Source organism: Primulina tabacum, chromosome 6, assembly GCF_025594145.1.
Source record: "Primulina tabacum isolate GXHZ01 chromosome 6, ASM2559414v2, whole genome shotgun sequence".
Taxonomy (NCBI): Eukaryota; Viridiplantae; Streptophyta; class Magnoliopsida; order Lamiales; family Gesneriaceae; genus Primulina; species Primulina tabacum.
The window spans coordinates 17,110,073-17,136,079 of record NC_134555.1 but is presented as its reverse complement, the minus strand read 5'-3'; the positions used below and the strand labels follow the sequence as shown (position 1 = coordinate 17,136,079).

The window sequence follows — 26,007 nt, the reverse complement described above, 5'->3', positions numbered from 1 at the left end:
ATGAAATTGTTATCATTTTCAGATTGAACTTGATTGAGATTATACAGATTTGATATCAGATTGTATTTTGATTGATTATGAGTTATTGAAATTGATATCTGTTGATATTGTATTGCTGGGTATATTGAGATTGTGTTGTTATGCCGTTGAAACAGAATTAGATTGAGTTCTGATTATATCCAGTATTGAATTGGGTTGTATATTGATATTGTACTCCTCAATATTGTCATTGCCAGATTGAGTATTGCCAGGCTTCGAATTCAACATTTTGACTTCGTCAGATTGACAAGAGAAAGGTATAAATCAATGTTGAACCGGGAAGATTCGACTTGAGTTAGATTCGACTTGAGTTTCCCAAAACCGCATACTTTATTTTATTGCATTGTGTTTGCAATTCATGAGATTGATATGCTTAGTCTATTGATTTATAGCAAAGCATGTATTGAGTTATGGGCTGATGTGTCTAGTCATTGGCTGAGGTGCCAAGTCTTCGGCGGATGTGCCAAGACACTGGATGTTTGGTTTATATCGATGTTGCTTTCGGAGCATATCGACTTATATTTCTGAGATTCGATATAGTGTGCCAATGTCCAGGACCAGGATCCCTAGATTAGGAAAGAGTCGAGTCAGAGATTATGAGTCAAGATTTTGATTTACAGTTTTATATCGATTCATGTCTTTCAGATTATGGTACATGTTATTGATATCTATTCCATGCTTTTATATTTGTTTATATGATTGCATGTATACGTTGTTTATACTGAGAATATATTTCTCATCCGGAGTTATCCGGTTGTTGTTGTGTTTGTATATGTGCATGACAACAGGTGGGACAAGATCAGGGTCGAGAAGAGGATGAGAGATCAAGATTAGCGTGGAGATCCGGACTTAGAAGTAGATTTGATTTTTCAGCACTTGATGTAGTTGTTGAACACTAGTTGATCTGAACATATATTGTACAAGACTAGTACTTTACTTTCGATGTTTATATCAGATCGATTATCATATGTTGCGCACTCATGTATTTAAAAAAAAAATTTAGACCCAAATTAATTAACTGATCCTAATGATGATTAAGAAAACGAATTAGGTTCGGGTCCCCACATACATGATTATACGAGTTTCTATGATATTAGTGTCTCGTTGACTACTGTGGTTTATTAATTGCATCATTGACATATATGTTGGTTAATGTGAAATATTAAATGATATTTAGTATAAGGCATGATATTATGACCTACGTGTTGATCCATATTGTTCTTGTTACACGTTTCTCCTATTGTATTGTATTTTTGGCACACGAGATTATTATTTTGGAATTAGTTAATGACATTCAAGTCGAGTAATCCTGAGACCGAAATTATGATTTTCTATTTCTAGGTGCATTTTCTGTGGGATATGCACTTGAAATCTTGACATCATACGTTCTCATTATTGTGTAGGATTTTGGGCCAAGACGACTACCTTTAATATTTTAAAGTCTAGGCCCATTATCCCATCATTCTTTCACTTTATTTTTCACTCAAACCCTAGCCCCTCTTGCACCTCTCTCTCGGCCGCACACCTTCACACCTACAATAGGTTTTCTTACCTCGGTTTTTCAAGAGAATCCTTAAAGAACATGATCCCGTCCCTCTGATGTTCGTCTATCGCATCGTTTGTGTGAATTGCGATTAGATGCAAAAGCACGTCTTATACCTTCGTCTTCTCATCATTCACACCAATATATGTTTATATGTGTTTGTGCATGAAATATGACCGAACTACTGATATATGCATGTATGGATCGATTTTTCATGGAAAAAATCTCATTTTTCTTTTATGCATCTCACGTTTTTGGCATGTAATGAAGGGGCTGCCAGGTCTCGATGGTTTAGGGTTATTTTACAGCAGGTTTGAAGGCATTTAAGTGTTGGAATTGAAGCTAGTGCAAGCCATGTAGAGAGCCGATCAGATCATACGGTTTTTGGCATGTGTTTGAGCTCGATTGGTTAAGGGAGAGGGACGGCCATGTATGGGTCGAACCAGGCCACAGTGAAGACCCTGGTGGGTCTGAGTCGTGGTCTAAGACGGCTGAAGCACGGTTGGTCGAAGTACATGGGTAGTTCGTGAGGCTAGGATTGATGGGTGGGCTCGGTTTGTGTATTCTTGGTTTACAGCCCCATATATATTACAAATTTTACTCCACTAACAGTTATAACTTCCTATCAACATTATAATTCCTCAACTTCCATTCCATATAGTCTTTATTTGATTTATATTTATTGTTTTTATAATTTGTTAGGGCATGCTCAATGGGGTGTTAAATAGACATTATACGCTCTCTCCATTGTGAGTGAGCATTACAGGAGAGAAGAATGAACGCCTCTCTCTCTTATTTTATTTAAATTTTTTTATTTTGTTTTAATTTTTTTTTTGGTTTCTTTTGGATTTTTTTATTTTTTTAAAAACTTTTTAAATTAATCATTTTTTTGGATTTTTTATTTATATTTTTTTAACTTTTTATTATATTGTAATTTTAAATAAATCGTGTTCATGTCTTGTTTAAATAATTATTCTGTCGTGGTATTTCTTTCGAACATCTGTTTTATTTAATAAAAATAATTTAAGTAACAATAATATTATTTTATAAAAATTAGAATAATAATGATTTAAATATTGTAAAACATATTTATTTAATATTAAAAAAATTTAAGATGATTGAGTGGACAAGTGTGATCCATAAATAATGAGTTTTAATATTAAAAAGAATTTGAGTGAAAAAAATATATTGTTATAATAAATATGTGATAGTGGACCTCACAATTTTTGATGAGTTAGTGGATGTTATAACAACCCACATTGCATATGCCCGTAATGCTATAAACTTTAGTCTTATTCATTTAATAATTTTTTAAAAAAACGACAAAATTCATATATTATATTACACGCTGTATGTGTCTGTTTACTAGTATATATATTAATTAATTAATCAAATCCGAAAATGCATAGGGAACGCTCGGCCATTCTTCCATACTCGTGTATCACCCGCAGTGAACTGATTTCGGCCCAAAGGTGGCCCGCAAATCTTATGTTTCGAGATATAAAGACATTGGAACAGCGGTGTCAGCCTCACCGCCGTAATTTTTGCCACCCTCTCCGTCTACCCCTAAAACTCACTAAAATCCAGTAAAAACAGGAGAAAATCAATGGCTTCAGCCTCTCAAGGTAGCCTCCTCCTGCAAAAGCAGCTTAAAGGTATGTGTATGTTGAGAACTTTGAGTTTCTCTTTTTGAATTTCTTGCGAGAAGACTTTATCTTTTTCCAATTCTTGATAAATTTTGTGGTTTTATGGTCCGGGCGTTCGATTTCAGATCTGTGCAAACATCCCGTGGATGGATTTTCGGCTGGTTTGTTGGATGAAAGCAACCTGTTTGAATGGAGTGTCACCATAATTGGCCCCCCTGACACACTCTAGTGAGTTATCATGTTCTTTTTGTGTAACATTCGTGAATCTTCATGCCCTTGCTTAAATGAATTTATTGTTCGTTATTCAATCGTTTTCTGTGGTTTTATAAATCTTCTCTCATAAAGGTTTTAGTTGCTGTGTTGGTGTTTTTGGATTTTGTTCTTACGGCACACACCTAAAATACCTTTTAATTAGTGAAGATTAATCATGAAGCACATGCAAAACACTCAGATTTGCCCGAAAATTGAAGATTAAGCACGAAACACGAGTGAAACATAACGATTTGATAAAAAAAATGGGGAAAACGGTTAAGAACCATACCATATGAAGCATGTTCAATGCATATGAAGCATGTTTAATTCGTAAAATAAGCGAGCTTTTTAGTTCCAATATTAATACTACAAGAATCTAAAGTTTTTTTAATAAGATAAATATTAAAACTTATGGATTATTTTGTAGACAATCCGAAATTCATTATTTTAAACATTATAAGCTTATTCATCTCCTACCCCAATATAGAATTTATTCATTTAGTCTTAAATTGAAAATTGATTATGTTTAATTACTTGGCTTGAGATGATTAAAATTTTACTAAAAACTTAATATTCTTTTTCCCACTTAAGCTTCAATTAAGCATATGTAAGCTTGTAATGCTTAACCGCGCTTCGCGTTTTTATAACCTTACATTTTCCCGTTATTATGTTGATGACTGAATGTTGGCTTCTTGGCCTTGGATCGTAAGCAGTGGTAATAGCAAAGTTCTCTTTAGATCCTGGGACCCTGACCGTACAAACACTATTCTATGCGATTGAGAATAAAATCGTAATGAAATGAAAGGACAATTGCACCGACCTGGTGGGGCTTGAATAACCATGCCATCTGGTTTTGCTTTTAAGAACCTGATTGTCTTTATGTTAATTTGGATGTTATCCTCAATAGTAGAACTTATTGCGTGATTCTTTTTAATTATCGCGCTTAATTTGGATGCAGTGAAGGTGGTTTCTTCAATGCCATCATGAGCTTCCCTGCGAATTATCCGAACAGTCCTCCAACAGTGAAATTTACCTCTGAGATTTGGCATCCCAATGGTTTGTTTTCAATCACTTTTTTAAAATGCTCAATAAGATGTTTCATGGGGTTCTAATTTGAAAAGTCACAATATGCAGTTTATCCCGATGGGAAGGTTTGCATTTCAATTCTTCACCCCCCTGGAGACGATCCAAATGGCTATGAGCTGGCTAGTGAACGATGGTCTCCTGTACACACGGTATAATCATGAATCAATTTTGTGTTACACTCGCCAGTGGCTATGATTTCCGTCCTGTGTAGTTGAATTCTCCTGTAAAACCGTACACTAAATTGGGCATGTTAATTTGTAAAAATTTTAATAGCTTTAACCACAGTACTATTGCAATTTTTAAAATATTTTAGTAGCTATGAAATTCCTACAATATTGTCCTCTTTGAATGAATCTATTGAATTGAATGTTTGTTAATTGTTTGTTTAGTACACTTTGCTGTCCTAGACCCTAGTCCCTCTCAAAATAAGTAATTAAATGATCTGTTACTGTTCAAAGTAGGAGAGACTTGATAATTTGTTGTTCAAGCATTGGCAGCCTGATTTATGCGAGAGAAAATTTCCCAAGTTTGACTTTTTGTAACAAGTTATGAGCTATGTCTTCAATTAGTAAAAGCTTAAAGGGTATTCGGATTATTTCTGCTCTTTATATTTGTTTCTCATAGTTGGCCCTCGTTACGTCAATATTTCACAGTATTTATGATTTGCTCTTGCCTTGTGGTTGATCCAAACTTGGATTGAAATTGATGCTTCAAATAACTAATTCTACAAATGAATTTAGGATAAAATATTGTTGAGAAAGCGCTTCTCATCAAATTGTTACTTTGTCAAGATTGTACAGGGTATATTTACTTTCATAGGTTGTGGTCTATGTAGAACGGATAATTGACCGACGATTTCGGTTGAGAATAAATATAGCAAGTGGACTAGGTCAAGTTATAGTAAATGGATGATGAGTCCAAGTATCGATCTCACAGAGACTAATATTTAATTACTAGAATTTATATCACTTAACTTAAGCTAGACAAAATAAATAAAAAGATAATATGTCGATTATTAATCTAAATTATTAAATAAAATAATTGCAATTAAAAACGAGACATTCAAATATCAAGGAGGGGTTCAAATTCAAATAAATAAATAAGACACACAACGGTACCAAACTCTACTATGTTGACACGTGTTAAAATTCAATTAATTATTTAATTCTTGACAATCACGGTGAAATCCCCAATTTTATTTATTAAACGATTCCTCGAGTTAATAAACCTATTTAAATCTAACCGTCCAATTATTTCTAATTGAATTTAATTAGATCTAAATGCATTAAATCTTTGTGGAATTTCAGTTTTCACTTAAAACCGCACAGTGAAACCAAATACTATTTCTAGTCAGTTTAACCATGTGTTGATTACGTCTTTGTTGCTATATTTAATCAATCCTTTTCCGATTCGTGATTAATCAACATACATGTAAATAGTTGATCATGCTATTAACAAGAAATATTAAACTAACATCAATCAATAATTAAAATATAGAAAAATAATATTTTGAAAATAAAACAAATATCAAATAAAATATTGTTTGGCCCTATCGTAGTCTTATTCTAAATAAAATTACTCCATGAATTCAAAACAAAAGTGCAAAGTCATATTTAAGTTCATAGAAGAAAACAAAATTAAGGATGAGTGAAAGGAATTCTCAATGATTTGTGGCGTGTGATGAGGAATTCCTCCAGCTTTTGCCTCTGTCTTCCTCCCCGTTTCTTTTCTCTTCTTCCTCCCTGGTGTTGTCTTCCGTGTAGTCTTCTGTTCTGCACTTCCGTCTTCTCTCCTCTGCCTCTCTCTTCTTTTCTCTCACTGTTCACGTCTCCGTATGCTTCTCCCTCTCTCTTCCTCCTTACTTCTCTGCCTCTCTCTTCCGCGCTGATTTTTTCTCTTTAGTGCGCCCCTCTCTTCTGCTCACGTACTCTACCTTTTATAATTCTTCTTGGGCCTCATCCTTTAAATCTTTGAAGCTCTTCTAATGTTTAAAATTGTAGATAATATTTTATTTTTCAATTTTTATGCTTCCTCTCTCAATATCTGGACATATTTTCTTCCAAAATTTCAACATTATCAAGGAATAAAATATAAGAATATTTTATTTCCTTCTTCTTTGTATTTTGTTGCCTTTGAAGTCTTGCAAAATCATATTATCTCCCAAATTATGCATTTTTTCCTCTTCTATTCAAATCTACAATCATTATAAACTTAATTAAGTTAAGCACAAAATTAGGGATAATAATTCTAGATAAGCATAATATTATAAATTAGAATCCCTAAAATCTCTATAAGATTTGGGCTTATCAATCCCCCCACACTTAGCTTTTGTTCGTTCTCGAACAAATAAAAAGAATAAAAATATAACCGAGGAATATTCAATGATTCACCACAAAAATGACACAATCAACACTTTTCAACCTACCAAATTTCGTCACACTCAATCAAAAGATCACACTTCGAAGATCATAAAAATCACTTTCGGTGCAACTTCAAAACTCAAGCATTCACTAGAAAAGATCAAGATAATGAGACGTGTGTAGTGTGGAAGTCAAAACTCATATTCTTCAAAGGTGTTTTAGTTCAAGGAGTGCTCATATTTTCTGAAATTCTTTTTTATATAAAGAAACTCTCCATAAGCTTGTTTTTCATACCTTTCTCCACTAAATATTGGAGGAATATGACGCGGTCAATAGGTCTTTTTAAGCTTATAACGTTAGGCCACGACTCACGGCTACAATAAAGGTAGGGATATTCAAAATGAGAGAAAATAAACAATTATTCCTTCAGCACATTCCTTCATCTCTTATCTTCCTCCTTATTGAGTTTCATCATCTTCCATCTTTTTTTTCATATTCCTTGTACTTTCGTTTATATTCCCCTTTTTTTTTCTTCCTCCAACTTTTTTCAATCTTCAACAACATTCTCTTTTAGTTTTTTCAATCACCACATCATACAACATTCTTCCTCCTTTCTTTTTTTCTCATTATATATATTTTTTTCATCAATCTCCTTCCCTTTCTTCATGATTTTTTTCTTCAAACTCCTCCAATTTTTCGTATCAATTATTAACAAATGGGAGTTATTGAAAATTTTAAAGTGCTAAAGGGGTTTATTTCTCTCAAAATTAAGGTAGGTGAATAGTGTATGAGTTAAAATTGGGTAGTTGATGTGGGATTTTGAAGGAATACGAATGAGGGCTAATTGTATGTCTTTGACACACTGCATTCGATTTATTAGGCTCAAAAGGGGATACTAGGGATATAAATGATGCATTGGATAGGCTCGAAAGGCTCAAACGGTCCAAAGATCGCGTAAATCATCCCTAAGTTATTGTAAGCTCGTCGCTCCAACAACACTCGGCAAAAATTGATTATTAGGGGAAGAACAATCCAATCCATGATAAAGCTCGTAGAGGATGTAATATTCTTGAGTTTGCGTTGATAGAAATAAAGAATCTGCTGGTGGAATATATGTTAAAACCATATTTGAGTTCAAATCCTTCGCCTTTTGTTCCTCTACATCTTCCAACTTCACTTCTGCCTCATCTTTGCGTAAGAATTCTTCTTCCTTCCGCTCAAATACTTGTGGAATATCAGATTCAGATGAAATTTCTACATGATTTGAATCACTCTCCAAACCTTTATTGTTTAAGTTGTCATCATTAACCCATACCTGGTTGGTCATTAATTGATCGACAAAAATCGCTTCGTCCTCTTGGTGGATTTCGGACACTGGTTGCATTAGAAGCTCAATCTGTTCATCGATGAAGCATAAAGAGTTGACCATCTTCTCCCACTGGGCCATGATTTCATCTAAATGTGCACTACGCTCTTCTTGTTGCTCAAATGGTTGGTTTACAAAATTGGGGCAAAATTGTGGAGGATATTGGTGACTCCAACCCTGTAGTGAAGGATCACAATGCCAGTGGTAGTCGAAATCTGCCATATCATTTAACACAAGTGCGTCGCACTGTTGTAATCTCTATTAAATAAGTGACTACCAGTTGCCCAAGCTCCATAATTTACCCAACTTCTTGTTGTCTCATCCAAACCAAAATAGAAAATTTGAATAAGAGTGGAGTTTGACAAATCATGAAACCGAAAGTTGTTTGCTAGATCATTGAATCTCCCCCAAGCAGCATAGAATGGTTCCGAGTATTGTTGTGCAAAATTCGTTAACACTCATCGATGATCCATCATTGAAGTACCTCGCAATAAAATAAAAATAAATCAAATAAAATAAATAAAAAATTCGAAAAAATGTCTAGTCTCAAATAAGTAATTTAGTCTAATATAAATAAATTAGTCCCCGGCAACGGCGCCAAAAACTTGACCGACGATTTCGGTTGGGAATAAATCTAGCAAGCGGACTAGGTCAAGTTATAGTAAATGGATGATGAGTCCAAGTATCGATCCCACAGAGACTAATATTTAATTACTAGAATTTATATCACTTAACTTAAGCTAGACAAAATAAATAAAAAGATAATATGTGGATTATTAATCTAAATTATTAATTAAAATAATTTCAATTAAAAACGAGACATTCAAATATCAAGGAGGGGTTCAAATTCAAATAAATAACTAAGACACACAACGGTACCAAACTCTACTATGTTGACACGTGTTAAAATTCAATTAATTATTTAATTCTTGACAATCACGGTGAAATCCCAAATTTTATTTATTAAACGATTCCTCGAGTTAATAAACCTATTTAAATCTAACAGTCCAATTATTTCTAATTGAATTTAATTAGATCTAAATGCATTAAATCTTTGTGGAATTTCAGTTTTCACCTAAAACCGCACTCTGAAACCAAATACTATTTCTAGTCAGTTTAACCATGTGTTGATGACGTCTTTGTTGCTATATTTAATCAATCATCATCGATTCGTGATTAATCAACATACATGTAAATAGTTGATCAGGCTATTAACAAGAAATATTAAACTAACATCAATCAATAATTAAAATTTAGAAAAATAATATATTGAAAATAAAACAAATATCAAATAAAATATTGTTTGGCCCTATCGTGGTCTTAGTTTAAATAAAATTACTCCATGAATTCAAAACAAAAGTGCAAAGTCATATTTAAGTTCATAGAAGAAAACAAAATTAAGGATGAGTGAAAGGAATTCTCAGCTGATTTGTGGCGTGTGATGAGGAATTCCTCCAGCTTTTGCCTGTCTTCCTCCCCGTTTCTTTTCTCTCTTCTTCCTCCCTGGTGTTGTCTTCCGTGTAGTCTTCTGTTCTGCACTTCCGTCTTCTCTCCTCTGCCTCTCTCTTCTTTTCTCTCACTGTTCACGTCTCCGTATGCTTCTCCCTCTCTCTTCCTCCTTGCTTCTCTGCCTCTCTCTTCTGCGCTGATTTTTTCTCTTTAGTGCGCCCCCCTTTTCTGCTCACGTACGCTACCTTTTATAATTCTTCATGGGCCTCATCCTTTAAATCTTTGAAGCTCTTCTCATGTTTAAAATTGTAGATAATATTTTATTTTTCAATTTTTAGGCTTCCTCTCTCAATATCTGGACAGATTTTCTTCCAAAATTTCAACATTATCAAGGAATAAAATATAAGAATATTTTATTTCCTTCCTCTTGGTATTTTGTTGTCTTTGAAGTCATGCAAAATCATATTATCTCACAAATTATGCATTTTTCCTCTTCTATTCAAATCTACAATCATTATAAACTTAATTAAGATAAGCACAAAATTAGGGATAATAATTCTAGATAAGCACAAATATTATAAATTAGAATCCCTAAAATCTCTATAAGATTTGGGCTTATCAATAATCATAAAATCATTTGTTTTCTGAAGTATCGGACACCGATACGCTCGTCGGATTTGATGAAATCCATGTCATTGAGTTTTTGTAGGTTTGACCAGTCGATACGCTTTGGACACGGCTAGAATACGCCATGAACCCGGCGGGATGGAAACGTTTCAGAATACATTTTTGCCTTTTCTTCTTAATATTCATATATTTTTTGGTAATTGTCGTATTAAAGCCTTATCGTGTCTTATATTTCAAAATTTTCCATATCTCCGTATCCGTATCGTATTCGATACGATACCCGTACGCATATCCATGCAACATAGATTGTAGAGCCTGTAGCCCTCGGACTATTTTCTCAATCATGTTATTTTTCTTGCAATATTTCATTCCATATGCATTTTTTATGTTTATTGTTATCTGCAGTCTTAATCAATGAAACTATCAAATAAATCAAAATTTCTCCTATATTTACTTTAAAAACGAGCCTTTGGCAAAAGAAATGTAATTGACAGATTGTGAGATATTTTGGAGAAGCACATGGATTTAAGAACTCGTAGCTTCTCTTTTGTCGTTTTTTCAATGGGTATGACTTACGAGAATGTTTATCGATTCATTTGGTTTCAACAGGGGATGTTATTTTATGAAGTGTTGAACAGTCTTTGCAAATATTTTATTTTTCACATGCACAACTCTATTTCATCTATTTTATCTTTCGAAATAGAACGAATAAGCGACTGTAACAAGAGAGGACTTGGCATCAAATTGAATTTCAAGATTTTGTTTTTACCCAAAAATTTTGAAGTTCCATTTTTGCCTCTGGTAGATGTTTTTGGTTTTGGTTTATGTTTCTGTTTTCAGACTATTAGAGCGTAGTGATGAGTTAGTGATGAACCTTTTCATTTTTAAGCTTGTCGGAGAACCTATTCAAGCATATGTTCAATCAGAAATTCCAACTTGCCTGGGATGTAATTTTGCAAATAGCATCTTCGTTGTGAATATTTGTTGCTTTCTCTCTGTATATTTTTTAATTTTTTTTTCACTTGAAATCTAGAGCTTAAGGAAACATTTTTCTTGGTTGTGAATTCTTTTACCTGTACTTGAGCATATGTAAATTTGGATTTTCCAAATTTTTCCTTATTACCATCAAAGGCAATGTATTCTATGATAAATGCGTACAGCAGCGGTTACTCTACCCATGATAATTCTGTGAGAACAAATATTATACAAATGATTTTTTTGTTTGCAGGTGGAGAGTATAGTACTAAGCATCGTATCTATGCTTTCAAGCCCGAATGATGAGTCTCCTGCCAATGTCGAAGCTGCTGTAAGTTCAAATGCATTAGATTGCTATGATTTCCTCACTATCTGATTATATCCTGACCCATAATTAGAGGGTGTTTTCCTGTTTCTGAACTCCATAAAGCAACTAGGCATTTAATTAAGGTTTTACTCACTTGTATGATCTTCTTTCTTTCTTTCTTTTGTTTTTTTATTACAAAGGGGACTCGAACCTAGGCCCATGGGGAGGGAAAGGGTGAGATCAACCAACTGTGCTAAGCCCGGTCTCGTATAATTTTCTCTCTTAAAAGTAACGTTGACCCAATTTTTGTCTTACAAAATATTTAGCCTGTAATATTATAATACCGATCTTTAAAAAAAATCTTGATCTGACATATGTTTTAAATATGTGTGTGTTCATTATAGGAGATCTTATAAAGCTTTAAAAGGAGCCCCTATCTGAAGTTATAAGATGTTCTGCATAAAACTAACAAAGCATTCTTTTAATTCTCATGTTTGTTTCTACATTGTCACTTTTTCCAACTCCGTTCAATTTCTCACTGTCTGTTCTTGACTTGTAAATCCATCCAACTAAATGAATGATTAATTCCAATATCTGCAGAAGGAGTGGAGAGAACAAAAGGATGAATTCAGGAAGAAAGTTGGACGCTGCGTAAGACGATCACAAGAAATTATGTAAATTGGTGATATCTTGCTGTGAAACTTGGTTTGGTTTTGACTGTTTACTTACTTTATCCCTCCTATTTTGCTCAACAGATATTTTGGTCAGTAGAGATGTTGTTTTGCTGGTTTCTTAGACCATGTAAATTTACTACATCTGGCATTATATTGTATTCATTACTGTCGGAGAGCTCTCCTCATCTGTTAAAAAATCACGCACGCATGATATATATGATTATATGCGATAATTGCGTTTTTAGTGCCTATTATTTGGGGTTGGAACCATTTTGATCGTTGTGTAAAGGTCCCTTGATTTATGAATTTTAGATAATTTTTATCTCCCATATTAAATTAAAAATTATCGTTAAGAACTAAAGGAAAATGGCACATGAAAAATTGAAGAGGGATCAAAATCTCTTTGATATATGATCCATCGTTGCCCGAGAAATACCCAATCATGCACGAAAATTGGGTATGTGCACCTAATTATACCGACTCAGCTGTTCCCAAAAATTGTTTTCCAAAATTTTCCACCCTTTGTGGAATACATAAAAACAAGACTTGAACGTGAAAGTACTTGTTCTTTATGAGTAAAAAGGTAAAAAAAGAAGAAGTAAATACAATTGTTATTTGTTGATTCAAAGGCATCGAGACATGAAGGACTGGGTAGAAGAAGATGAATGTCCAGAAACAGCAGTGTTATGAAACAAATCCGACAAGTAGTTTCCCAGATTTTCGGGTGAGTCGTCGCTCGCCTTGCTCCAAACTGTCATATAACCTGTCGAAGAACTCCCTATAAGATGGCATTAGATTTCTCGCTATCGACACTTTGATCTCGTCTAGAAGCTTCGAGTTAGGAACGACCCACGAGCTTTGCTTTTGATATTAGTCTTCGAAGATGGAGTTCAATTGCCTGAAACAATGGCTGATCGTGTAGAGCCCAAAATCAGTACACGTAAATCACATGAATTACTTAATAGTTAAATCATTTATTTAATTTTAAAGTGATTTTTAACGATGCATGATTTATGATATTTCATTATTTTAAATTATTTATGCTTATGTGATGCACGTTAAAAATATTTTCTTGAGTTTCATGTTTCAGGCGATCATTCCGATACGGGATCGAGGAAAAGAGACCGGCGACGAGTTTGGCAATTTTAAAACATGGTATTTTATTTTAAATTAAGGATGGAGCATTTTAAATAATTTATTTAGTTCTACCATTTTAAAAGTATAAATTATTTATTTGAGTGATTTTAGAATTTTAAAACTTTTAAAATTTAACAATTGTGTGCTTCATTTTACTTAGGGGATTTTGTAGAGATAGCCTTGATTTAATTTTTATTAGCATGTCAAATGGGTATTAGTATTTTTAGTTACACCCATTAGCCCCTAATTACTCCTAATTAAATACACACACGTTAATACTATAATCACACCCATACACACACTTTTACACACACTAGAAACCGATAAAACACACACACACATATTTCATTCGGAATTTTATTATTTTTCAGAAGAGAAAACTAGGGTTCTTAGTAGACTGAGCAGCTGCCCCTATCCCTCTCAATTTCCAGCAAGTTTTCGCCACTTTCGTTGTAAGAAAATCGTGCCACGTTCGTCCCGGATCGTCTCTCGCATCCTTCCCGCTTCGGTTCCGTCGATCGGTAACGTTAAAGATTTGAAAGACATGTATATTCTATTTTTCCTACGTCGATCTCGTCATATTATGCGTTGTGTTGTTTATTATGCGTAAAAATGCATGTGTAGTGTGCAAAGTTTGAGCAGAAACTTGTTAGGTTGATTTTTGGAAACGTTTTTAGATCTAAAACTCAAAATTTACTGTTCTTTTAAATACTGTGATTTTTTGTTCGCTTTTCTGGAAAACCTTTCAACATACAAAACGTAGAACGTTTTGATACCTTCGATTTGACAGTAAATTTGAAATATTTGGATAAAAAATGAGTGAGTTATGATCGTTTTCGTAGGATTGGTCAAATTGCGTTTTCTGAAAATATATGCTATTGATGTGTTCTTGAAGTTTTATTGTTGCAGGCTTCGTTTGGGATTGACGGGTGATCGCTGCTGCATATAGGTATATTATTAATGATGTTGGGATGGTTATTTACGTTTCGTTTCGTTTCGTGTCGTTAGGCACTTGGGAGAATGAGTAGTCGTGAAAATCGTTTTGTTGTCAAAAGTCGTGTTCACGGGTTTATTGTGTTACTTGTGATACGTGTTTGTTTTGCGGCAATTGTATAAGCTTGAGTCAGTGTTATAGTATCCTATGATGGCTCTCGAGGTGTCAATTCATGGTCGGTATGATCGAGATTAAGTCACAAGCACATAAATTTTCGTTAGTTCATTCCTCCCGCAGGTACACGGACCCTGGCACGGGGTCCGTGCCTTTGTTTCCTTTGAAGTGTCATTTTCCAGAGCCTACACGGACCTGTAGACGGACCCTTACATGGGGTCCGTGCCTGAGTTATTTCAGTAGAGTGAAGATACAGTACTTACACGGACCCGGACCCGGACCCGGAGAGGTGCAAGGGTCCGTGTACTCCATTTTTGGGAGAAAGTTTTAGTGATTGTTTTGGGGTTTTATGTCATGGTTTAGTACAATAATTAAACGAGGTTAAGTCCCGAGTAATCTAGAATGTCACAAGCTATTTATTTGATTCGGTGGTGAGCACGAATACCTACGTCTAAGTTATGCAAGTTAAGTGTTTAAATTCATGTGAATATGTGCAGCAGTGGCTCCAAGCGAGATCCAACGAATCCCTCAATACCAAGTAAGTATGTTCGGCGTGCAACAGAAAATATTTCAAGTTTTTGAGGTATGCTAAATGTCATGTGACCAAATTATGTATGAGATTGGAGAGCGGTAAAGTATGACCAGGGACCAATCCATCCCATTAAATTATGAACGGGTTTAAATCAGGATTGGAAAGCGGTAAAGTATGACCAGAGATCAATCCACTCGTTAAATTATGAACGGGGATCTCATGTATGTGGCAGTGGATCTTCCCTGTCGTCCCTGTACTGTTGTTTAGTCTGATCAGGCGTATTTATGTATGGGTCACTTGCTTTCAAACATGCCTCTACGAAAAATGATGAAGTTTATGTATGTTCAAGTATGTACGATGTTAGAATGTTAAGAAAAGTTTTATGTTGATGGCACGTCTATGTATGTATGTACATATGCTCAATATTATTTATGCAAGTTCAAGTTCCAGTATGTACGTTCTATTTTAAAGTTGCATGTGTAGTACTCGTTACTTCCAGTTTATACATGTTGAGTCTTTAGACTCACTAGACTTGATCGATGCAGGTGAGGATGAGTTTGAAGAGACGAGCGGTGGGGACCAGTGAGCTGGCTTGGACTGAGTGGGAGGCTAAACCCGAGGACCGTCATATTTTAAGTTCTTATAAAATGTTCAAAATACTCTGATTTCACGTTTTGATTACAATGTTTAAACAAGCAATTTTCCTTAGTAACTTTAGTTATGTTCGCTCTTTTGCAAAAATTTTCGGTTGGACAGTTCGTTTATGATCACAGTTTGAAAGCTTATTGGTGTTTATGAAAACTTATATTTTTCCGCAAAATTTCACCGCAAAATTTCAAGTAGTTTGAAAGTACGGTACGTTATAGTTGGTATCAGAGCGGTGTTCTTGTAAAGGGTTACGCCTACTGCCAGTTGCGAGAAGCTCACGAAGCCACACCTAAAGTCTGTAAGTTTTAAAGTTTTGAATTATTTCATGTAGTAAGCATTAAGTCATGATTTCAGCATGTACATGTTTTAAGTTTGAATTATGTACATCTTACGTTATTGATATTATGTTCATGCATATTGGGTAAAATGTTGGAACAGTATGCCTCATAGACGTATAATTAACCGGGAAGCAAGGGATGAGGACAGAGAGGCTCGAGAGGAGGGGAGAGATGCTCCACCTCCTCCACCGCCAGATATGCAGGCACAGAAGCTTGCAGGTATGACTCAATTCTTTGCATAGTTTGCGGGGAACCTGGCGGCAGTGGACACGGGGGCGAGGCCCAGACCAGATGCGGTGTTCGAAAGGTTTAGGAGGATGAATCCTAAGAAGTTCTCGGGGACTACTGACCCAATGATAGCTGAAGGATGGATTAGGTTCATCGAGGTGATTTTCGCATTTATGGAGCTGCAAGATGCAGATAGGGTCAGATGTGCCACATTCCTTCTGACAGGGGACGCCAGACCGTGGTGTGACATTGCGTCTGTGTTGATTAATTTGCAGACTTTGACTTGAAACGGTTTCAAGGAGGTATTCTACTCCAAGTACTTCACTGAGGAAGTACGATCCAGACTGACCCGGGAATTCATGACGCTGCGACAGGGAGACAGCAGCGTGGCAGACTTCGTCAGGAAGTTTGAAAAGGGGTGTCACTTTGTGCCCCTGATAGCTAATGATGCCCAGGGAAAGCTGATGCATTTCATGGATAGTTTGCGGCCGATCTTGCGCTGTGATGTCAGCGTTGCTGGTCCTACTACCTATGCTGTTGCCGTATCTAGAGCCTTGGCGGCAGAACAGGACCAAAGGGATATCGAGAGTGATAGGCAAGGGCAAGAGGCACTATCCGACACCTCAGCAGCAGCAGCAGCAGAGAACCTAGTTTAAGAGGCCTTTCCAGGGACAGTAAGAGAAGAAGCCATTTCAGGGACCGCCAAAAGGCAAGGGTCCTGTTCCACAGCAGAAGGCTCCTCAAAAGCCGGTTGAGTACCCAGTGTGCCCGAAATGCCACCGCCAACATCCGGGACAGTGTTTATATGGATCATACAAGTGCTTTAAATGTGGAGCCAGCGATCACATGTTAAAGGAGTGCCCACGGTAGAGGCAGCCGACCCAGGTAAGAGTGTTCGCTATGCATGCTCAGGAGGAGAACTCAGACACAACACTATTGACTTGTAAACTTATTTAATTAAGCACCGTATTAATTTCCATGCATGTGTTGGACTTTATTTGGGGTTCATTTGTGTTCAAGTAATATTTTGGGTGACTTGGGATATAAATTTCTTCTATGCTTGAGGTTAAGTTTAGAATTTTGAAGATATAAGTTTGTGTGTGCTAACGTCTCTCAGGAAACATTTTTATAAAGGGAGTATCCGCGAAGGCCCTGATATACTCAGGGAGTCACTCACTCTTTTATTTCGGTGACATTCGCTAGTCACCTGGACGTCAAGTCTATTGGACTCGACGTGAGCTATTCAGTGACAGTCCCATCAAGGGAAGAATTGTAAGCTACTAGTGTGGTCAGAGACATCGATCTCGAGCTGTAGGGCCACCTAGTGTACGTCGATCTGATCGTGTTGCCGATGCCAAAATTTGATATTATTTTGGGAATGGACTGGCTGACGAAGAACAGAGTTCTTATTGATTTCCAGAAAGTGTCAGTGTTAGTAAGACCTTTGGGCATGGAAAAGTTTCTCTTTAGCAGCCAGATGGATGAGTTTCCCTTGCATGATCTCTTGCATGCAGGCGCGGAGACTTATGCACAAGGGTTGTCAGGATTTCTTGGCCAGCTTTGTGTCTACACCTGACGTACCCACTCCGTCAATAGCTGATGTACCAGTGGTCAGAGTTTTTCCTGACGTATTTCTAGATGACGTCTCAGGCCTTCCACCAGAGAGAGATGTGGAGTTTTCAATTGACCTTGTGCCAGGCACCGTGCCAATATGTAAGGCACCGTACCGTCTAGCTCCAGCTGAGATGTTAGAGCTCAAGCAGCAGATTCAGGAGCTTCTAGACAAAGAATTCATCTGCCCTAGTCTCTCACCATGGGGCGCGCCAGTGCTCTTTGTGAAGAATAAAGACGGGAGCATGAGGCTGTGCATCGATTACCGAGAACTGAACAAGGTAAAGATCAAGAACAAATACCCACTTCCAAGGATCGAGGACTTGTTCGATCAGTTGCAGGGAGCCAGAATGTTCTCTAAGATAGATATTCGGTCGGGGTATCATCAGTTGAAGGTAAAGGATGCCGATGTTCATAAGACAGCCTTCAGAACCAGATATGGACATTACGAGTTCATAGTGATGCCTTTCGACTGACAAATGCTCCAACTATTTTTATGGACTTGATGAATCGAGTATTTCAGCCCTACCTAGACCAGTTAGTCATAGTGTTCATTGACGATATTCTCATTTACTCGAAGAGTCATGAGGAGCATGTTAAGCATCTGAGTACAGTTTTGCAGGTTTTGTAGAGTCGCAAGTTGTTTGCGAAATTCAGTAAGTGTGAATTTTGGTTGGAGAGGGTAGCGTTTTTGGGTCATATAATATCTAGCAGTGGTATCGAGGTAAATCCAGCTAAGGTAGCAGCAGTTAATGAATAGGTTGAACTGAAGAATGCGTCAGAGATTCGCAGTTTCCTAGGCCTAGCAGACTAGTAGAGGAAATTTATTCAAGGGTTTTCTTCGATAGCAGTGCCACTCACTTCACTGACAAAGAAGAATGCTAAATTCGTGTGGAGTGATGAATGTCAGAAGAGCTTTGATACTTTGAAGCAAGCTATTATTTCAGCGCCAGTGTTAGCTATGCCATCGGGGCAAGGAGAATTTGTGTTATACGCCGATGCATCTAAGCTCGGGTTAGGCGCAGTGTTGATGCAGCATAGTCGGGTTATAGCTTATGCTTCTAGGCAGTTGAAGGTGCATGATAAGAACTAACTGACTCATGATCTTGAGTTAGCTGCCGTTGTCTTTGCGTTGAAGATATGGAGACATTACTTGTACGACGAGAAATGCCAGATATTCACTGATCACAAGAGTATCAAGTATTTCTTCACGCAGAAAGAATTAAATATGAGACAGAGACGGTGGTTAGAGTTGGTGAAAGACTATGATTGCGAAATTAGCTACCATTCAGGGAAAGCTAATGTTGTGTTAGATTCCTTGAGCCGAAAGGTTGCAGTCGTAGGACAGTTGTCAGTGCAGAGATCTCTCCAGTCAGAGATTCAGAGATTCGGGTTAGAGGTTTATCATAAGGGCAGGGCTCCTAAACTGTCTAATCTGACAGTCCAGTCTTATTTTCTAGATAGAATCCGTGCAGGTCAGTCTTCAGATGAGCAGTTACAGAAATGGAGATTGAAGGATGAGGCCAAGGGCAGTGTACTCTGCTCAGTGTCTGATGGCATTGTGAGATACAGAGGTAGAATGTGGGTGCCTAGTGTTGATTCGATCAGAGAGGATATTCTGAAAGAGGCGCATGCATCACCGTATTCCATTCATCCAGGAGGCACCAAGATGTACAAGGACTTGCAGATCCTGTATTGGTTGTTAGGTATGAAGCGTGACATCCGCCGATTTGTATATGAATGTCTCACTTGTCAGCAGGTGAAGGCAGAGCATCAGAGGCCAGCAGGAATGCTCAAGCCACTCCCTATCCCCGAGTGGAAATGGAAGAATATCACCATGGACTTCGTTATTGGATTGCCGAGGTCAGTAGGGGATTCAATGCTATTTGGGTTATAGTGGACCAACTAACTGAGTCGGCACATTTCTTGCCAGTGAAAACGACTTTCTCCATGACGCAGTACGCAGAGCTCTATATCAAGGAGATAGTTCGATTGCACGGAATCCCAGTTTCTATTGTGTCCAACAGGGACCCAAGGTTTACATCGTCCTTTTGGAAGAGTTTGCATGCAACCATGGGGACGAAGTTGCTATTCAGTACAGCTTTTCACCCGCAGACAGATGGCCAGTCTGAGCGAGTGATTCAGATTTTGGAGGATCTATTGCGGGCCTGTATGATCGATTTCCATGGGACTTGGGAATCTAAGCTACCTCTAGTAGAGTTTTCCTACAACAACAGTTTCCAAGCATCTATTGGTATGGCTCCCTATGAGGTATTGTATGGGAGGAAGTGCAGATTGCCGATTCATTGGGATGAAGTCGGTGAGAAAGCAGAACTTGGTCCAGAAATAGTTCAGCAGACTGCAGATGTGGTGGTCAAGATCCGAGACAGGATGAAGACTGCACAGAGTCGTCAAAAGAGTTATCCTGACAAGAGAAGGAGAGATCTAGAGTTTGCCGTAGGTGATCACGTTTTTGTGAAGATAGCAACCATGAAGGGCGTTATGAGATTTGGGAAGAGAGGCAAACTTAGTCCGAGATTTATTGGGCCGTTCTAAATTCTCGACAGAGTTGGGACACTTGATTATCGTGTTGCCCTCCCGCCGAATCTGACCGGGGTACACAATGCGTTCCACGTCTCGATGTTGAGGAATTACCTAGCTAATCATTTGCATGTTCTGAGCTATGAGCCAGTTGCAGCTTGCTCCAGATTTTTCGTATGAGGAAAGACCTATTCAAATCCTAGACAGACAAGAACGGAGACTTCGGAACAAAGTAACAAAGTTGGTCAAAGTCCAGTGGCTGAACCAATCAGTGGAGGAGGCCACTTGGGTGACCGAAGCAGATATGAGAAGTCGCTACCCGGAGTTGTTTGGTAAGATTTAATTTCGAGGACGAAATTTATATAAGTGGGGGAGGAACTGTAGAGCCCAAAATCAATACACGTAAATCCCATGCATTACTTAATAGTTAAATCATTTATTTAATGTTAAAGTGATTTTTAGCGATGCATGATTTATGAGATTTTTATTATTTTAAATTATTTATGCTTATGTGATGCACGTTAATAATATTTTCTTGAGTTTCATGTTTCAAGCGATCATCCGATACGAGATCGAGGAAAAGAGACCGGCGACGAGTTTGACAATTTTAAAACATGGTATTTTATTTTAAATTAAAGATGAGGCATTTTAAATAATTTATTGAGTTCTAGTATTTTAAAAGCCTAAATTATTTATTTGAGTGATTTTAGAATTTTAAAACTTTTAAAGTTTAACAATTGTGTGCTTTATTTTACTTAGGGGATTTTGTAGAGATAGCCTTGATTTAATTTTTATTAGCAGGTCAAATGGGTATTAGTATTTTTAGTTACACCCATTAGCCCCTAATTACTCCTAATTAAACACACACGCACACGTGTTAATACTATAATCACAACCACACACACACTTTTACACACACTAGAAACCGATAACACGCACACACACATATTTCATTCAGAATTTTATTATTTTTGAGAAGAGAAAACTAGGGTTCTTCGTAGAGAGAGCAGCCGCCCCTATCCCTCTCAATTTCCAACAAGTTTTCGCCACTTTCGTCGTAAGAAAATCGTGCCACGTTCGTCCCGGATCGTCTCTCGCATCCTTCCTGCTTCGGTGTCGTCGACCGGTAACGTTAAAGATTTAAAGGCATGTATATTCTATTTTTCCTGCATAGATCTCGTCATATTATGCGTTGTGTTGTTTATTATGCGTAAAAATCCATGCGTGGTGTGCAAAGTTTGAGCAGAAACTTGTTAGGTTGATTTTTGCAAACGTTTTTAGATCTAAAACTCGAAATTTACAGTTCTTTTAAATACTGCGATTTTTCGATCGCTTTTTTGGTAAAACTTTCAACATACAAAATGATGCTGCAAGGGAGACAGCAGCGTGGCAGACTTTGTCAGGAAGTTTGAAAGGGGGTGTCACTTGGTGCCCCTGATAGCTAATGATGCCCAGGGGAAGCTGAGGCATTTCATGGATGGTTTGCGGCCGATCTTGCGTCGTGATGTCAGGCTTGCTGGTCCTACTACCTATGCTGTTGCCGTATCTAGAGCCTTGGCGGCAGAGCAGGACCAAAGGGATATCGAGAGTGATAGGCAGGGCAAGAGGCGCTATCCGGCACCTCAGCAGCAGCAGCAGCAGAGAACCCAGTTTAAGAGGCCTTTTCATGGACAGTAAGGGAAGAAGCCATTTCAGGGACCACCAAAAGGCAAGGGTCCTGTTTCACAGCAGAAGGCTCCTCAGAAGCCGGTTGAGTACCCAGTGTGCCCGAAATGCCACCGCCAACATCCGGGACAGTGTTTATATGGATCATGCAAGTGCTTTAAATGTGGAGCCAGCGATCACATGTTAAAGGAGTGCCCACCGTAGAGGCAGCCGACCCAGGTAAGAGTGTTCGCCATGCATGCTCAGTAGGAGAACCCAGACACGACACTATTGACTTGTAAACTTATTTAATTAAGCACCGTATTAATTTCCATGCATGTGTTGGACTTTATTTGGGGTTCATTTGTGTGCTAGTAATATTTTTGGGTGACTTGGGATATAAATTTCTTCTATGCTTGAGGTTAAGGTTAGAATTTTGGGGATATAAGTTTGTGTGTGATAACGTCTCTCAGGAAACATTTTTATAAAGGGAGTATCCGCGAAGGCCCTGATATACTCGGGAGTCACTCACTCTTTTATTTCGGTGACGTTCGCTAGTCACCTGGACGTCAAGTCTATTGGACTCGACGTGAGCTATTCAGTGACAGTCCCATCAGGGGAAGAATTGTAAGCTACTAGTGTGGTCAGAGACATCGATCTCGAGCTGTAGGGCCACCTAGTGTACGTCGATCTGATCATGTTGCCGATGCCAGAATTTGATATTATTTTGGGAATGGACTGGCTGACGAAGAACAGAGTTCTTATTGATTTCCAGAAAATGTCAGTGTTAGTAAGACCTTTGGGCATGGAAAAGTTTCTCTTTGAGCAGCTAGATGGATGAGTTTCCCTTGCATGATCTCTTGCATGCAGGCGCGGAGACTTATGCACAAGGGTTGTCAGGATTTCTTGGCCAGCTTTGTGTCTACACCTGACGTACCCACTCCGTCAATAGCTGATGTACCAGTGGTCAGAGTTTTTCCTGACGTATTTCTAGATGACGTCTCAGGCCTTCCACCAGAGAGAGATGTGGAGTTTTCAATTGACCTTGTGCCAGGCACCGTGCCAATATGTAAGGCACCGTACCGTCTAGCTCCAGCTGAGATGTTAGAGCTCAAGCAGCAGATTCAGGAGCTTCTAGACAAAGAATTCATCTGCCCTAGTCTCTCACCATGGGGCGCGCCAGTGCTCTTTGTGAAGAATAAAGACGGGAGCATGAGGCTGTGCATCGATTACCGAGAACTGAAAAAGGTAAAGATCAAGAACAAATACCCACTTCCAAGGATCGAGGACTTGTTCGATCAGTTGCATGGAGCCACAATGTTCGCTAAGATAGATATTCGGTCGGGGTATCATCAGTTGAAGGTAAAGGATGCCGATGTTCATAAGACAGCCTTAAGAACCAGATATGGACATTACGGGTTCTTAGTGATGCCTTTCGGACTGACAAATGCTCCAACTATTTTTATGGACTTGATGAATCGAGTATTTCAGCCCTACCTAGACCAGTTAGTCATAGTGTTCATTGACGATATTCTCATTTACTTGAAGAGTCATGAGGAGCATGTTAAGCATCTGAGTACAGTTTTGCAGGTTTTGTAGAGTCGCAAGTTGTTTGCGAAATTCAGTAAGTGTGAATTTTGGTTGGAGAGGGTAGCGTTTTTGGGTCATATAATATCTAGCAGTGGTATCGAGGTGAATCCAGCTAAGGTAGCAGCAGTTAAGGAATAGGTTGAACTGAAGAATGCGTCAGAGATTCGCAGTTTCCTAGGCCTAGCAGACTAATAGAGGAAATTTATTCAAGGGTTTTCTTCGATAGCAGTGCCACTCACTTCACTGACAAAGAAGAATGCTAAATTCGTGTGGAGTGATGAATGTCAGAAGAGCTTTGATACTTTGAAGCAAGCTCTTATTTCAGCGCCAGTGTTAGCTATGCCATCGGGGCAAGGAGAATTTGTGTTATACGCCGATGCATCTAAGCTCCGGTTAGGCGCAGTGTTGATGCAGCATAGTCGGGTTATAGCTTATGCTTCTAGGCAGTTGAAGGTGCATGATAAGAACTAACTGACTCGTGATCTTGAGTTAGCTGCCGTTGTCTTTGCGTTGAAGATATGGAGACATTACTTGTACGGCGAGAAATGCCAGATATTCACTGATCACAAGAGTATCAAGTATTTCTTCACGCAGAAAGAATTAAATATGAGACAGAGACGGTGGTTAGAGTTGGTGAAAGACTATGATTGCGAAATTAGCTACCATCCAGGGAAAGCTAATGTTGTGTTAGATTCCTTGAGCCGAAAGGTTGCAGTCGTAGGACAGTTGTCAGTGCAGAGATCTCTCCAGTCAGAGATTCAGAGATTCGGGTTAGAGGTTTATCATAAGGGCAGGGCTCCTAAACTGTCTAATCTGACAGTCCAGTCTTATTTTCTAGATAGAATCCGTGCAGGTCAGTCTTCAGATGAGCAGTTACAGAAATGGAGATTGAAGGATGAGGCCAAGGGCAGTGTACTCTGCTCAGTGTCTGATGGCATTGTGAGATACAGAGGTAGAATGTGGGTGCCTAGTGTTGATTCGATCAGAGAGGATATTCTGAAAGAGGCGCATGCATCACCGTATTCCATTCATCCAGGAGGCACCAAGATGTACAAGGACTTGCAGATCCTGTATTGGTTGTTAGGTATGAAGCGTGACATCCGCCGATTTGTATATGAATGTCTCACTTGTCAGCAGGTGAAGGCAGAGCATCAGAGGCCAGCAGGAATGCTCAAGCCACTCCCTATCCCCGAGTGGAAATGGAAGAATATCACCATGGACTTCGTTATTGGATTGCCGAGGTCAGTAGGGGATCCAATGCTATTTGGGTTATAGTGGACCGACTAACTTAGTCGGCACATTTCTTGCCAGTGAAGGCGACTTTCTCCATGACGCAGTACGCAGAGCTCTATATCAAGGAGATAGTTCGATTGGACGGAATCCCAGTTTCGATTGTGTCCGACAGGGACCCAAGGTTTACATCGTCCTTTTGGAAGAGTTTGCATGCAACCATGGGGACGAAGTTGCTATTCAGTACAGCTTTTCACCCGCAGACAGATGGCCAGTCTGAGCGAGTGATTCAGATTTTGGAGGATCTATTGCGGGCCTGTATGATCGATTTCCATGGGACTTGGGAATCTAAGCTACCTCTAGTAGAGTTTTCCTACAACAACAGTTTCCAAGCATCTATTGGTATGGCTCCCTATGAGGTATTGTATGGGAGGAAGTGCAGATTGCCGATTCATTGGGATGAAGTCGGTGAGAGAGCAGAACTTGGTCCAGAAATAGTTCAGCAGACTGCAAATGTGGTCGTCAAGATCCGAGACAGGATGAAGACTGCACAGAGTCGTCAAAAGAGTTATCCTGACAAGAGAAGGAGAGATCTAGAGTTTGCCGTAGGTGATCACGTTTTTGTGAAGATAGCAACCATGAAGGGCGTTATGAGATTTGGGAAGAGAGGCAAACTTAGTCCGAGATTTATTGGGCCGTTCTAAATTCTTGACAGAGTTGGGACACTTGATTATCGTGTTGCCCTCCCGCCGAATCTGACCGGGGTACACAATGCGTTCCACATCTCGATGTTGAGGAATTACCTAGCTAATCATTTGCATGTTCTGAGCTATGAGCCGTTGCAGCTTGCTCCAGATTTTTCGTATGAGAAAAGACCTACTCAAATCCTAGACAGACAAGAACGGAGACTTCGGAACAAAGTAACAAAGTTGGTCAAAGTCCAGTGGCTGAACCAATCAGTGGAGGAGGCCACTTGGGTGACCGAAGCAGATATGAGAAGTCGCTACCCGGAGTTGTTTGGTAAGATTTAATTTCGAGGACGAAATTTATATAAGTGGGGGAGGAACTGTAGAGCC

General features: G+C 38.3%; 1 protein-coding gene across 3 annotated transcripts; it reads left to right on the top strand.

Annotated features, from left to right (window-relative positions):
- Positions 1 to 2,995: 2,995 nt before the first annotated feature.
- Positions 2,996 to 12,575, top strand: LOC142549177 (ubiquitin-conjugating enzyme E2 7-like). Of its 3 annotated transcripts, none has more exons than XM_075658000.1 (6): positions 2,996 to 3,237; positions 3,354 to 3,456; positions 4,439 to 4,536; positions 4,615 to 4,715; positions 11,597 to 11,674; positions 12,254 to 12,575. In XM_075658000.1, the coding sequence occupies exons 1-6, from the start codon at positions 3,189 to 3,191 to the stop codon at positions 12,326 to 12,328; spliced, it is 504 nt and encodes a 167-aa protein (XP_075514115.1). In that variant the 5' UTR covers positions 2,996 to 3,188; the 3' UTR covers positions 12,329 to 12,575. The 3 variants fall into 3 exon arrangements, with proteins under 3 accessions (XP_075514115.1, XP_075514116.1, XP_075514114.1); XM_075657999.1 differs by having other exon boundaries at positions 2,998 to 3,237; positions 12,251 to 12,575; XM_075658001.1 differs by lacking the exons at positions 11,597 to 11,674; positions 12,254 to 12,575 and adding an exon at positions 11,258 to 11,568.
- Positions 12,576 to 26,007: the final 13,432 nt, after the last annotated feature.

Excerpts from the sequence above, each read along its gene's own strand:
- LOC142549177 (XM_075657999.1), top strand. The coding sequence starts at position 3,189 with ATGGCTTCAGCCTCTCAAGGTAGCCTCCTCCTGCAAAAGCAGCTTAAA. Across the intron at positions 3,238-3,353 it reads CCTGCAAAAGCAGCTTAAAG|ATCTGTGCAAACATCCCGTG; the intron begins GTATGTGTATGT and ends GTTCGATTTCAG. Across the intron at positions 4,537-4,614 it reads TGAGATTTGGCATCCCAATG|TTTATCCCGATGGGAAGGTT; the intron begins GTTTGTTTTCAA and ends CACAATATGCAG.